At 37.9% G+C, this 14,829-nt stretch overlaps 1 protein-coding gene across 3 annotated transcripts in view; it reads left to right on the forward strand.

Moving 5' to 3' along the window:
* The first annotated feature begins 4,224 nt into the window (after positions 1-4,224).
* pik3r3b (phosphoinositide-3-kinase, regulatory subunit 3b (gamma)) overlaps positions 4,225-14,829 on the forward strand; it is a 153,962-nt gene continuing 143,357 nt past the window's right edge. The window contains exons 1-2 of one of the 3 annotated variants that reach the window (XM_057337080.1): positions 4,225-4,366; positions 4,658-5,554. In XM_057337080.1, coding sequence (XP_057193063.1) covers positions 5,230-5,554 — 325 coding nt within the window. In that variant the 5' untranslated portion in view covers positions 4,225-4,366; positions 4,658-5,229. The remainder of the gene's footprint in view (positions 4,367-4,657; positions 5,555-14,829) is intronic. The other 2 variants (XM_057337081.1, XM_057337082.1) reach the window with 2 other exon arrangements.

The raw sequence follows: 14,829 nt of genomic DNA on the forward strand, positions 1-14,829 counted from the left end.
TTTTAGATAAGACCTTAAATATATTGTTTGACAGTAGTTTTGCCAGGCATTTGAATGGTCACATGGACAGTACTCTTCATGGATTTCTACATGGATATGGGCATAATGCACCAAAGAAAAAAAATGAGTTGTTATCTTGGCTCCCCATGGTGAGTTTAAGATAAACTAAAGAAATCATATACAGTATAAATGTGTTTCTCATTAATTTGCATCTAGCATCTAATCTTTTTGTCTTTTTCTGTCTTGTGATGACATCATCATCATGCCGAGGCTGTTCTCTCTTATTCACTTACCCTGGGGCAGGCAGTCTTGGCAGCAGTTTCCATGGGTTTCCTTTCAATTCATCGCACCTTATAATTTTTATTTTGGTTGGGTAACCGCTCTTTACAAGTGAGGTTGCAGGCGTTAGGTGACCCCTCTTCAGTGCTTTTTCAGTGCTCTTTTTTTACTGTCCCACTGTCCCCCACTCTATGTCTGTCCTTCGACCATCTCTTTTTAAAGGGATAGTTCACATTCTGTCATCATTTATTCACCCTCATGTTGTTTAAAACCTGAATGACTTTCTTTCTTCTGTGGAACACAAAAAAGGATATTTTGACAAATGTCTCCTATACCTACAATGGACGTCAATGTCGACGTTGTTTGTTTACCAGCGTTCTTTAAAACATCTTCTAAAATATGTTTTCTGCAGGAGAAAGAACAGCATACAGGTTTGGAATGAAATGAGAGTGAGTAAATTATGAAAGAATTTTACTCACCTGGGGGTCACCTGGGGGTCTCTATCATAGATGCACAAACACATGCGTATTCAACTCAATGATTGAGAATGAAGTATCGTGAAATGTATGCATAAGGCTGTTTTCTGAGACCAGGATGTGGGTGTAAAATAAAATAATTTAGTGTATTGTTGCATAAATGGCACATTGCACAAATACAGTACACTTTGGTGCCCTACAAAATTTGTTAACATTTTTCTTAGATTGACCATCAACATTCTCTAGTTAAATCAGAGCCTTTCATTGACGATTTGTTGGCAAACTGAATAAAAACAGGTCTATTCAAGTGCCAAGTCGGTACGTTTTTGCATTCCATTTGACTTTGTAGATAAAACCTTTTTGTTTTAAAAAAAAAACAAGTGTACAGAAAATGTACAGAAATGTAAAGAAATGAACATCACATAATGGAAACAAGTTGTTATAGCATAAGAATATGTGAATAATTCAATTTTTACAAAAATGTCAGGTATAATCTTATAATATCAAAGCGACCATATGTGAGCCATATAGTGCGCATTGGAGATCCATTTATACGACTCACTGGTTTGCAATACATTAACCCTTATAAGTAACCTATAACCGTACTATCAGCACAAAATATAAATCAACCATTTAGACCATTTTTATCTGGAAATCTCATTCTAAATTCCAACATTTTCTGTAAACTGAATGTTTAGTCATTTAACTCTCTACAGTAGATGTGCTCATTCTTGCTTGGAAATGTCAGTCTCTACATATAGCCTGTGCTTACCAGATCTTTTATAGATACAGAACACAAGTTAAGCCTCTTTGCTTGACTGACACCTCCTGCAAATGATACCAAAAATCTGCCTGTGCTTTTATTACACACTTCAACTTCCCCCCATCACCCACATTTGAACACACATGTTTCCATGTGATAAGCACAACAAACATTCCCTACATATCTACATTACCTTCTGCGCTGGGCAATTTAGTCTGTCTATATCTACAGTTGTCTGAACCACAGGCCACCAATAATTCGCTGACCTCTGATTGGTGGCGAAATGCATTTTCCAGATGTTGACTGGAAGGGGACAGTAAATGAGATCATGCAGGCAAGCATCCATCCGCCCTCGGGGCTTTAGGACCTGCAAAGGTTGTCATTATAGACTATGAGATTCACCATTTCAACGGTGTAAGCCTTGACAGTATATGCATTTAAACTGACAGTATACGCATAAAAAGAGCAATTGAACGTGACACCTACAACATTAATACATACAGTAGACCACATCTTCAGGCCCTGCAGAAATACGTTCTAGTATTGCGGTTTGAGGTTGTTTAAGTAATCCAAACTTGGCCTCGAAAATGTGGCTGAAAGAAAAGGTTCAATGTGGGTGGGACTGCAGACAAATGAAAACAGATGTGTTCCTAAAAAACATCTGGCATGGTGTGGATTTGTCCTTTGCTTTGGTCAGTGAGGGATGGCTAAAGCTTTGAAGTGCACAGGCGTAATGTAGAATAGGCATAAACCAATAGACTTCAAGGGAAGGCCATGATCTTGACTTCACCAGTTAGTATGCCATACCATAACAGACATAGAAAAAAAATATTATTTTCAATTGTTGGAGGACATTTTTTCAGAATGTTATAATAGTTCACATAGTTTATAAAACATGTTGTATTCAGAACATAATTCTTGATAAGCAATATTAAATTAGTGGTCAGTTTCCATCACTTTCCTCTTTAGTGTCAAAATCCAATTGTGTGAGCAAATGTTTTAGAAAAAAACTGACCAAACACATTTGTATTCGTCCAGCATGACTGTACCTGATTGAAAAATAAATAGAGTTTCATGTTATTTGAGTGGTGAGGGTGCAGCTAAAGGGGCCATCTGAGACTGTGTGGATGCTGTTTAGGTTAATGCAAAAACGCCAACACCAGAACTAAGCAATCTGTGTGTCTTGTCCTTCTGTGTAATTATGCTAAGGAAGAGAGCCCAGCTGCACGACTTTCAAGTTAATTTGAAAGACGACTTGGTGGTCAGTGCCTTTACCTTGAGCTCGCTGGTTTTCATCATTTTTTTAAAACTAATTTGTCGTTGATATATGTGATTCATCTCAACATGCATCAACCCATGTGCAGAGATTGTATGCATAGACGCTTACCCAAGTGGGTGCTTTATCTTGATTACATCTTGCCTACCTTTCTGCACCATGAATTGATTTCTGTCACTATGAATTTACATAAGGTCTTGATGTTTACTATTGTATTTTTACGCACTGGGCTTAGGCGTCTTTGGTATCAGAATTACATGTTCAACCTCATGGCCTATGAAATGACTTGCATTATTCAAAGGCGCAGAATTTCAAAATATTGTAATAGGCACCAAGGGTAGACAATGACAAGTGAATTCATTACTGCAGAGATTCTGCAGTCAGGGGAGAAAGAATAGTTAAGTATTTTACTGTTAAATGGATGTACAGTACAAGTAATAAGATTTAATAACCATTAAAGTGATTGTTCACCCAAAAATAAAAATTCAGTCACCATTTACTCACCCTCTTGTCATTTCAAACCTTTATGACTTTCTTTCTTCCATAGAACACAAAAGAAGATATTTTGAAGAAAGCTAGAAAAAGAACAGCACTGGCCCCCATTCACTTCTATTGTATGGACACAAAACCAATGCAATGCTAGTTAACAACATTCTTCAAAATATCATCTTTGTGTTCTGTGAAAGAAAGAAAGTGATGATAGAATTTTTATTTTTGGGTGAACTATCACTTCATCTTCATCTTTTTTCGAATATAAGTGAAGATGAATATATATTCACAATTAACTGTCAATTAATCATAAATGTGTTAAATCATTTGCTGTAAGAAAGCGTTGCATAAAAACATTAAATCCCATTCTATTTCACTGCTATGGAAGATGAATTGTAAAGAGTGCATGATACTGTGGAAGAATTGCCTACTGATTAAGCTCATAAATATTAATTATTAATAATCAGTCATTGATCATTGTTTCTTTTGTATCTTATGTTTCTTTCTTTTGTAGTTTATGAATATTTTTTCCTCATATTTAAACCTGTTATTTTACGTTTTTCACTATCGACTAGTATAAATGATTAATTAATGTAAAGATATTATGTTTGGGTAAAACATACGTCTGTACATTTGACTGTTAGATTCCATGAATGTAATGTAAGGACATGTATAATGTCCTTGATATTGCCCTTGAAATTGGGTAAAGAAAGGATTATCATTTTTTTAGCGAGATCAACACCACGGACGTCAGATTTATTACATATCTTGCGATTTCGTGTCCACGCTGATAGAAACTACGATGCCTTATTTCTCCTCATGACCACTGCATCCATGACAGGCAAGTTCCCAACTTTATCCCACAGTGTGTCATGATCAGACAGCGGGGGCGTGGTATGTGACGTCACCCGGGCAGACTCGTTCTACAGCATAGTCTGGCTGGATGTCTGATTCAGCCGCGCAGGTTGTTTGGGGATACGTTTAAATCGCACATTGTACCTAAACCGACTTTAAAATGCGTTCTCGTTCTGTTTGTTTTGAAGTAGCTTGCATTTTGGACGCTTTTGCCCGGTGCGGAAGAAGGTAAGTTGATAGTAGACTGTATATTGCGAGTCGACTTTCTGCACGCTGTACCCAACTTGGCACTGTCCCAGTCACGCGCTGTGAGTGAGTGAGACATGTTGTGTTTGTCTGCGTTTGATAGAACGACATAGGTTGTGATGTCATGCAATGAAAAAAAACCTTTTTTATAGCTTGCATGTAGAGATGTTTATTGCATGTAAAAGTTGCTCATATAATGCAAGCATTTTGCAATTTAAGGATTTTAATTTAGATTGAAATTTGTGAAACTGATTGTAAAACGAATGCTTTCAGGTTTTAAGGTGTTTATCAACAAAGAAGACCAAGGCTGGGTTATTTGATAAATAAACTGGCACTGGCACTGCCCATGTCAATGTCTTTCTGACCACACCTGCAAATGGACATTTCAATAAATCTTTCATTTCTGTCTGTGGACTAGTGCCAACGCTGCAGAACTTCCCAACGTCCCGATTCCAGGTCACCGTGTCCCCGAATTTGTGCTACCGCTGTCACGCACCCTCGCCCTTGTATTCATCCCCATCTTCATGGGACTGTTTCTGCGTTCTCTATCATGCCACAGACTACTATAATTGTTTTTACCCCCGTGGTCTGATAAGTCAGATTTGTTCTTTTATTTGTGAACTGCGCAATAACGGCCTCTGCCAAACACATGGTGTAGTGGTGAAGTTTTAACCCTTGCAAGAAACTCAACTGAATGTGATGAGCTCTCAGGTTTTGACTCAAGGACTTTCTAGCTGAGTTAGCACTCAGGATTTAAACCAAGGACTTACCGACCACATCCAGGTTTTAAATAAGCATCAAAATAAGCAGAAAACCCTTTTTGAAGCATATGTGAAGAACAAACCATGAGCTCGGACTGTTTTCAGTACCGTGCACTGTTCGAGTACAATCATGAGCGTGGTGACGACATCTCCCTGCAGCCTGGAGATCTCCTCACGGTTGCCAAGACGGCTCTGCTGACACCAGATCACCAGGAGGGTGATGAAAAGTGCCCAAAGGGCTGGCTGCATGGCACCAATGAACGCACTAAAGAGAAAGGCAACTTTCCTGGCACCTTTGTGGAGTATGTTGGGGTCATGAGGGCGGGCCTCCCCTCAGAAAAACCTTGGCCAAGACCTGTACCCCCAACACCTGTTGGGCCTCAGCCCCCAGCAGCCACAGCATCAGAGGGTGAGTGTTGTTTTGTCGAAGATGTCTGTGTAATCTAACAGGAAGTCTTACTTTTATGTTACTTAAAATATATAGTGTTATAATATAATATGTAGCATTATATAAATGAAGTATTGCATGTATCCATCATAGAAAACATCTCTACGGGATCTGTAATCTTATAGCTTCAATCTTACAAGCGTAATGGTTCATTTTCTCCCTCTCCACCCCACTTTTTTAGGCAGCCCAACCCTATAATAAAACGCTTCACTTAAATTTTGAGAACATTGTGTGCGAATCACAGTTGCACTCCCACTGGGAACATTACTCCCAATGCTGAATTTAAGGATTTATTAAGTGTCTCTGAAAACCGATAAGAATTCAGATGTGCTTGCACAAATTCTGCATCAAAGACAAGACTGTATTTCAAATGTTGTGTTAAGCTCTTCATTGGGCCTGCTTTGCCCCTCTGCGTCTGATCGTGGTACAGTCTGCTTGTGGGGGTGTTCGTATGCTAACTAGGTCAGACAGCCAACTCTGGTCGTTCCAACGCTGCTATTCTCTTTTATAGTCTAGGATGGAGGAGGATTAGGTCGTCTTTATGGTATTTATGTGTTTTATTCATCGTAGATCCTCTTTTAGTGGCTTGCTCAGTCATTTTGTTTCAGCCAAGGTGCAGAGATAGTGATAAACAGCATAGTGAAGCCATTAAAAGCACTGGGAGAGGCAAAAACATCCAGTTCTCTTGAATAATTGATCACTTGGATGGCTGACAGTCAGCCAATCATTAGACTCACTTGTGCCAAAGCATCCCTATAGAACACTGACGGAACACTTATCTCGATTGTAGAGAAATTTATGAGCCTTGCAAATTTCAAGTTTGCCAGTCAGATGGGTCATTGTTAGGATGTGACGGATGAAGGTTTTAAATTAAGAGTTGCCAAGTAAGAGCATTAGTCTTGGACTATTGAATAGGCAACTATTGGTTGGCCCTAGCAATGCATCAAGATAAATCAATGACAGAGACCAAGAAACAGCTATATTGATATATAATTAGAACAACACGTTTGTTTGATCAGTGTGAAACCCATGCTGGTGTTTGTTGGGTCATTGTCAGTGGAATTTATTATGTTGGTGTTTATTGGGATTTGTTGGTGTTTGAGTTTGTTGGTGTTTGTTGGATCAGTGCGAATTAGTATTTAAGTCTGGTTGGCCTACTGCAGAGTCAAAAGGTGACTACTCTAGATTTTTTCTAGATATTATTTAGGGCCATTGCAACAATGATGTTAGGATATGGTGCCACATTAGCCTGGTTTCCATCACCCTGGTTTTATGGGCATTTTGAATTTTCGCATCAGAAACGAGTGATGGAAACCCCAAATTTCAAAATAAAAACCGTTAATTTGCAAAAAAGTTTTTACGCTCTCTTGAGGTGGTTTTTCTTTTTTTTCTGATCTTGTTACACAGCATCTGAAATGTTGTTATGGCATGGTAATAAAACATTCAGGGCTTTTCTGAAAACTTTTGGGGCTTCAGCCCCCTTAGCCCACCCCTAGCGCAGCCCCTGGTAACTATTATATATGAAAATTATTATATTCAGTATCTTCTCTTACTTTTCTTACTGATATTTAGTGCCAGTTTATTAGGAAGTGACTGTTGACTATAGTTGGATGGAAACGGTGCTTATCGCAAATGTTTTATGCGATATTCCAATTTTGCGCATAAGCTAAATTCGCAACTTTGGATGGAAACCCGGCTATAGGCATTTGCGGCTTCTATTTTGAATCAAAAGAAAAAGAAAAAAGAAAATTAAAACTATATCTTCTGCTCCAGTCTCAAACTATGCAGTTTTTCATCAAAGTTTGAATTATTTTGAAGTGGAAATCTTTAACTTTTTTTTGGTCAAAAATAAACAAAATTCAGTTAAAACTCAGAGCAGGTACAAAAATAAAATCTGTCTAAAACTCTCTTACAATAAGCGTATAATTAGAGCTCTCAGGTTAGATTTTGCAGAAAATGTGATTTTTATGTTATGTAAATACCCAGGTAAAGATAAGTAGATAAAGTGACCTGCAATTTTATGTTTCAAACAGATGTGGCAGTAATGAAAATATGGATTGTGGTTTTAAATTTGGATTTCATCCCTTCTGAAAAAACAGAAATGTCAAATTAAATTAAAAATGTAATGAATTGAATGGTTGTAATGGAAACTATAATGGTGACTACTGGAATGTGATGGATTCTGTTGGTGGGGTGTTATCTAGCAAATTAATCCTATTAATAATGCCTAAAACACACTACAAAAAGGAATTTTGTAATGGTTTTAATGAAAAATGCTAATGGTTCGTAATGGTATTTCAATGGAAACCATTCGAGTTTCTGTGATGGTTTTTTCAGCAGGGGTGTCTGATTTTAAGAGGTCAGTTTGATTTAGTGATTTGGTTTGTTGTTTTCTATTCAAAAAGTAGGTCACAGTTTATCAAGCTTTCGTATGAACCAAAAGATGAACAATTTGCATGTGGAATGTGCATGCTTATGCACATGCACCTGCTTACATGTGTAACCTGTGACTGCAAGTAAATGGAACACAAAATGTTTTCATTACTAAATTGCACTGTTGATGGCAGCTGTGGATGACCACATACATTATAATGTCTGGCCCCAGTTGACTGACTTGACCTTGGACTGCCATTGTGTTGAAAATGAGCCAGCCAAGACCCACCTAAGATTTGCATTGTTGCTTTCTGTGCATGGTATTGGAAATGTCCCCAAGATGAGGGCCAAAACCACACAATCTCGAATATTTTTCCACTGAGATTAAATTGGTGCTCTCAGAAGTGTCCTTTACCACACAATAAAGGCCCTGCAGCAGATTAAGATTTAGGATTCATTCACACTGCCCACAAATCAAATCGAGTCTGACCTCTAGGTCTGATGGTCTGCATTTTTCAAGTTGTTTAATCAGATTTGTTTGCTCAGACAGTGCAGGTATTGTACTGCATCTGGATTGGTTGTTATAGTAGTGATGTAAGCGTCTGTGTGATGCATAGGATCGAAACCGTAAATTTGACCTCTGCTCATCTCTGTCGTGACATCTTGCCGCACTGCTGCATTCACAAGGGCGCGCTAGAGAATGTTGGGGACAAATGTGTTTTATGCATTCAGACTTAACAGTGTACTGTGTTCAAAACCTGATTTTTTTCACTTTTCACAGAGTAAGATAAAGAGTGTCGCTTCATAATAATGAATGCTTTGTATGATGGCACAAACAGCTTTCAAGAATCAAGTCCACATAAATGTCAATCTTACAAATTTCGCATGCATGCATTTCGATTTCTCCTTCATGATTTTTTTTGGCTGTTCTTCAAAAAACTACACATACTTGATTGAATACATAGATTGGATATGCAAAAAACTGAACATGTTTATTTCTTTTAACGCACATTTATTTTGACCTTATATTGGCTTCAGGTAATTGGAGAATATACAGGTCCAAAATTCTGCATATGAGCAGACAGGCAGCTGCTTTGTGCATTAGCCTAATTTTATAAGGTCAGCAAGCACCTCTTTCATTTTCAGCTTCTCTTTCTCTTTCTCTCTTTCTTAACCTCGACAGAGGCATCATTGGCATTTTAGGGTTGAAAAAAGCAGCCTACCAAGTTCCTTTAATTTACTAACAGCCGCGTATCAGGTCTATCACACATGCAATCGACTGTCAAGCATTTGCTTTTAAAAATTCTTTCTTTTTGTCTTTTTCTCCTTTCTGTCACTGTGAACTGTTAATAACCCGACATGTTCAATGGTAACATCAACGCACAGTTCCACTTATTAGCTGCTCTCCAGCTTGTGAAAGTGTCTGTCAAATCCTGCAGTCTTCACATTCACCATTATCTTTTTTATTGACTGTCGGTCTGACTCTTTTGATCAGTGATGACTCAGGTTCTTGTGCAGTGGTATGGATGATGAGGGACAGTCACTGATGCTGCCGTGCTGTTATTAAGCACACAGTTATGTGCTAATAGGCGAGTCGGAGAGCAGCCAACTGGGATGGTGGTGTTTGGATTTTTTTATTTTACTGTTTGAGAATTAGAGTCATGAGGAGCTCTCTTTGGGATCAATTTTTCAGTGGTAGTTGGACATGCTGGTCAAGCATAATGGCCATATTTGTGACTGGACTTAATGAGGTACAGCGAGATGGCACACATTATTTTGTCAGAGGAAAGGCATCTTGTACCAAGAAATGCATGTGTTGTTTATGCATTCAAAACAAAGCTGGCATTGTCATATAAGGGCTGTGCACAGTGTTGTGTAGCGTATATGTAGGCCAATATTTATGTTTATGTTGGGGGTGTCACAATATACCAGTACTGGCAATAACTGTGATATTAAAAACCACAGTTATTGATACTGTGTTAATTCTATGTACACATATTGTAAACAAGTTGGAGTTTTGCCTTAAATGAGCAATGTGGAAATTTTAGTGGCATCTAGCGGTGAGGTTGCGAATTGCAACCAACGGCACACTTCACCCCTCCCTTTCAAAGCACTACGGTGGCGGAAAACGCAAATAAACAAAATTAAAGATGATTTTCACTGATAGCATAATTTATTTCTTTTTAAAAATATCTGTAGAACTTGTGATATTGTTATCGTGATTTTTTTGCCACAATAATCATGTACTGAAAATCTGATAATGTTAGATTGTTACAACATAGTAAGCTTTTTGTGACTATTTCAAGTCACAAATGCACTTTTTATTGATTTTTTGTAGTGAGGGCAGAGATGTTTTAATAACATTTCTGATTAAGATTTAAAACTTCTTTCAATTGTTTGACTTTCTATAGTACAAAGTTTATGATATTGGTCATAAATGTTCACAGAAGTCCTGATATAAAATATCATTTGTGTTTTCATTTAGTAAAAAAACTGTGTTTATTTATTTAACCTTTTTTTAAACCAGATTTTGCTCGTTTTACTTGCATCATATATTTTGAATCTCATTGGTTCTAATAGTTGTTTGGCTGAAATGATCGTTACAGTGAATACATTTATGAATAATACACCCTTTTAATTCTTGAGCAATGTATTGAATATTGCCAAAAGGCAACGCAAGATCAAGATGTTGTTTGGCCTATCCTTAGATGGATTTCACCCTCATCAAAGAAACATTTTCACTTGTTAGTGAAGTTTTGCTTGCGTACTCCCACTTATAAAAGGTTCATCGTTACTGGCTTCATTTACAGCCTTTGGCCTCCCCTGCTGTGCTTGATTTTCTTGTGTTAGTTCTTCATGATCCCATGTGACCGAGAGGTTCAGATTCGGCCAGGATTCTGGCAGAACATTTGCTGGCTTCCTTCTTCCTCTGCTCTCCTCCACATTAGCTGCAAATTTCAAAATACAGAACCTTTTTAAAATCCGATTAGGACTTTATAGCATCATGTCAGATTTCTTAATCGAATGGCCCTGCACAACCCAGGTGGCTTTGGCCAATCAGCAGTGACTATGATTCAAAGGCACAATAAAACTGAAAGACATCTTTGAAAATATGCCGTTGCAGATAATAGCTTGGGCTCCTATTCTGCCAATTATGTTGGTTTTATATTTCTACGTAACAAAAGGCTGTTAAAACAGTAATGGGACTGCTTGTGTTATACGGTAAATCCAAACGGTAGATGTTAGCAAGGATTCCATGCTTATTCCCCCACATAAAGTACAATTTGATTATTTTAGACAGAAAGAGCCAGTGTTTTGAAAGCAATTTTATTGTAGATGGGCAGGGAATTGATGGCTTGCAGCCATAGAGGCCAGGTGATAAAAGCATTGCTATTCATGAACAACAGTAAGCATCGAGGTGAATGGTAATAATTTGTGTGGTGGAAAGAGAAAAGGTACTGTATTTCAGTAGTATTCGTGTTGCACAGAAAGATATTGTCAGTTGAATAGACAATTTTGCTATTTGAGTAAATGCACAGTGCTATTTGGTTGTAGAAAATTGCTTTGTTGTTTGGGTCTGTGCCTCATGGAATTGTCAGACAGTGACCTCGACAACTTAAGACCTGCTTGACTTATTAAATCCCACGTCACTGTAAAGATGTAAATGTAGTGTGTGTAGCATATGTAATGAAGCAATCCTGATGGCTTTTGCCTTAAAACAAAAAAGTATTTTTTTATAATAACATTTTAATAATGTAATAACATGGAATATATGAATGAATTATATATATATATATATATATATATATATACAGTATATTGCATAATGCATACATTGTTTTGTACTTGGATCAACGGTCCAGATAATTCAGAAATCCCACTAGCTTTTATTTATGCCAAATTTTTAAACTGGCACGCACAGTTTTATACTTCACGTCATTTTTCTGTTTAACATCAGAGCATTGTGTCCCATGGTGCATTTCTAAACAGATGTTTGAAAGATTACACTTTAAATGTGGCAACAAGGGTTGTTTCAAACCTTCTCAATCATAAACCATGTCTTCCTGACAGTCCATCTCTGCCGTACCACTCAACGGCGTGCCAGGAGGACAAAAGCCGTATTCTCTGTCCCTCTTGTTTTCCATAAAGCTCAGGGGTGATAATAAACACTGCTTTCACTTGGGGCAAAGTTGCACCATAAATCTGTTTCTATCCTTATTTCCAGGCTGCGGCTCAGGATTGGACTGTGGTTTCCTGAAATCAGAGAAAGAGAGAAAGAGAGAGAAAAGCGCAAACCAGCTGAAACTGCTTCTCAATATTACACTTTCTCCAGCTCTTTATGAGCACCCATAAAGACTCATGCATTTTATGTGCTTATTTTATGTCCCCTTCATCTGAGCATTTTGAATGCGACCCGAAAGGCACTCGATAAATGTGTCGCAGCAGTGAAATTTACCCAATCTAATACCCAAAGATATAAAATGCATCGGGATAAAATGATTGGTGTGCTTCTATTTATAAACAAGCATTTGTGAGTCTTTGTTCACTCTGTCTCTCTCTTCCACACAAACACTGCATCCTTATATATACGTGACACAATAAATGAAAATTCAATGTCGAAACCGATACAGAAAATTCAGGATGCAATTGCCCGAAAATCAAAACTGAAAATTACCAGTTATCCAAATAATGTAAAGTTCTAGAAACTTAGCAGCACTTACTAATACAAAAAGTTTATATACACAATGATTACACACAAGAATGGCAGTGGGCCTTTATTCTTTTTATTTAAACAGGCTTGAAATGAGCTTTAGTAATGTCAGCACCTTCTGCATGACAGCACATGCGTTACTAAAAACTGTGCAGTTCATCATCAGTTAATGACAGATCCGCTGATCATTCACATCTGCCTGTATATATGAAGAGACTGTGACTACAGGGCAAAGACTACTGGGCTAAGTCTCTGGAAACTCCAGAATCTGTTTAAAGCTGCTTTTTAAACAGTTCCCTATCCCTATTTGTTTTTGCATTTTGTTTGCTTTTGTTTTACCGGCTTCCTCCTTTTCAAGCAGAGCTATTGGATCGCAAACCACCGATTACTGTCACAACACATTATCCAGCTCATGCATTTTCTTCTATAGGCCTCTTTCTGTTGTAAATCCGAAGGTGAATGAATAACAAAGTTATTGGCTTGGAAAAAAAGGAGTCGACTCTGAATCACGCAAACGAGTTGTCCCTAGTCTGATTCGCGAACCGCTGCGGATTTACGTCACTACATATTTGTCCCCGCCTACGTTTGCTAGGACTGCCCGCGAAAACTTCACTCTTCTCCCCCAAACACTGTAGCTCGTGAGCCTCATTCGCGGTAGACCAATCACATCAGACTAGGCTAGTGGTAAGGAGGGGATTAGACAGATGAATCGCGGAACGAATCATTTGAGAGTCAGTCAATAAGTAAGGTAAGAATAACTGCCTATTATTACGAAATAATAGTGTTTTTACACCTTCTATGTACATAAACTTCTTGTTGGACACTAAACCAAAGTAGGACCTTAAAAATCCCTAGTAATGTACTCTTTAAGACCCAGAGGAAGAGGCAGCAAATGCGGTACAGCGGGTGAAGTACTGTGTGTGTGTTGGGGGAGTGAATACCCAGCGTGCCAACAGTCCTTCAAGAGAGAATAGAGCGCCTATTTAGCTTTACACTAAGGGATTTGAAATATATAAGTGTGCTTGATATGATATGCTCTTGCATTTGCCCGGGGTGTCATACGTGGATTTACATCAACATACTTGTGTTTTTTTTTCATTCACACATGGATTAAATCAAGGAAGTTTACAATGTACGGGCAAATGCACAAGCCCTATGTATTTTGATTGCATGTAACACGGTTAGCTGCATTGAAATTGAGATTTCATTTAGAGAAATAGGTTACATACGATGTGCCAAATCGGTTTGAACACGTTTTCAGCACCTGCCTCCATTCAGCATGGAAGAATAAATAACATCTATGAATGACATCATTAAGTCAAGTGGTGCAATCTAGTTCAAAGCACATTAAGTTCACAACAAAATGTAAACTTTTACTTTCCCCCTTTTCTTGCGTGTGGATTTCTTAATACCAGGAGACAAATTATTTTGCAAAATAATGATAAACATAACCATTAATACTGAAAAATATTGCCAGTTTTGTAATTTTTTATTTAAATTCGTTTTTTTTTTTACGCAGTATAATTTCAGTTAGTGTCTAAAATGTTTCTGTTGACATAAATACCCATGTCACTCAATCTTCTTATTTTGGATGCTACTATAGATAACAGGAGCTCTCAGTCCAGAATAAAATCAAGAATTGAGGGATTCTTGGTAGCTGTCCTTGCAAACACATCAAAAGTTCTTTAAATAGGCTCACGGTCTGCCAGCCTTCCCTCAAGTTAAAGAGCTGCTCTCCATCCCTTACCTTCTGTTGTCTTGTCTTTCATCTTTACTGGAAACTTCTAGAGTCTCTGAAGAAGACAGCACTCCAAGGAATTTAATGATGCATCAGTAAATATGACCCAGGGAGCCATGTTGACACAGGTGGTGCTCTTTTACCTCGTCCCCATCTTCAATTTGCTCTTCTTTTACCGAGTTTGTTTAAAGTCTACCCATCTGTCCTGAGCTACGCAACCATCAAACCGTTTATACTGGCGCAGAGAAAAAAGCCTGACATATTTGAAGGTAGAAGACTCAAAGCGTTCAGTTTTAGCTCGCCAAAACAGAAGGGATTTAATTTGCTCAGACAACATCAGGGCGACCTGCACTAGGCCTTTTTAAACAAAATTGTTTGCCAAGACGGCTTGGTCCGATTTCTAGAAACTGAAGA

The sequence above is a fragment of the Triplophysa rosa genome, linkage group LG7, assembly GCF_024868665.1.
Source record: "Triplophysa rosa linkage group LG7, Trosa_1v2, whole genome shotgun sequence".
NCBI lineage: Eukaryota > Metazoa > Chordata > Actinopteri > Cypriniformes > Nemacheilidae > Triplophysa > Triplophysa rosa.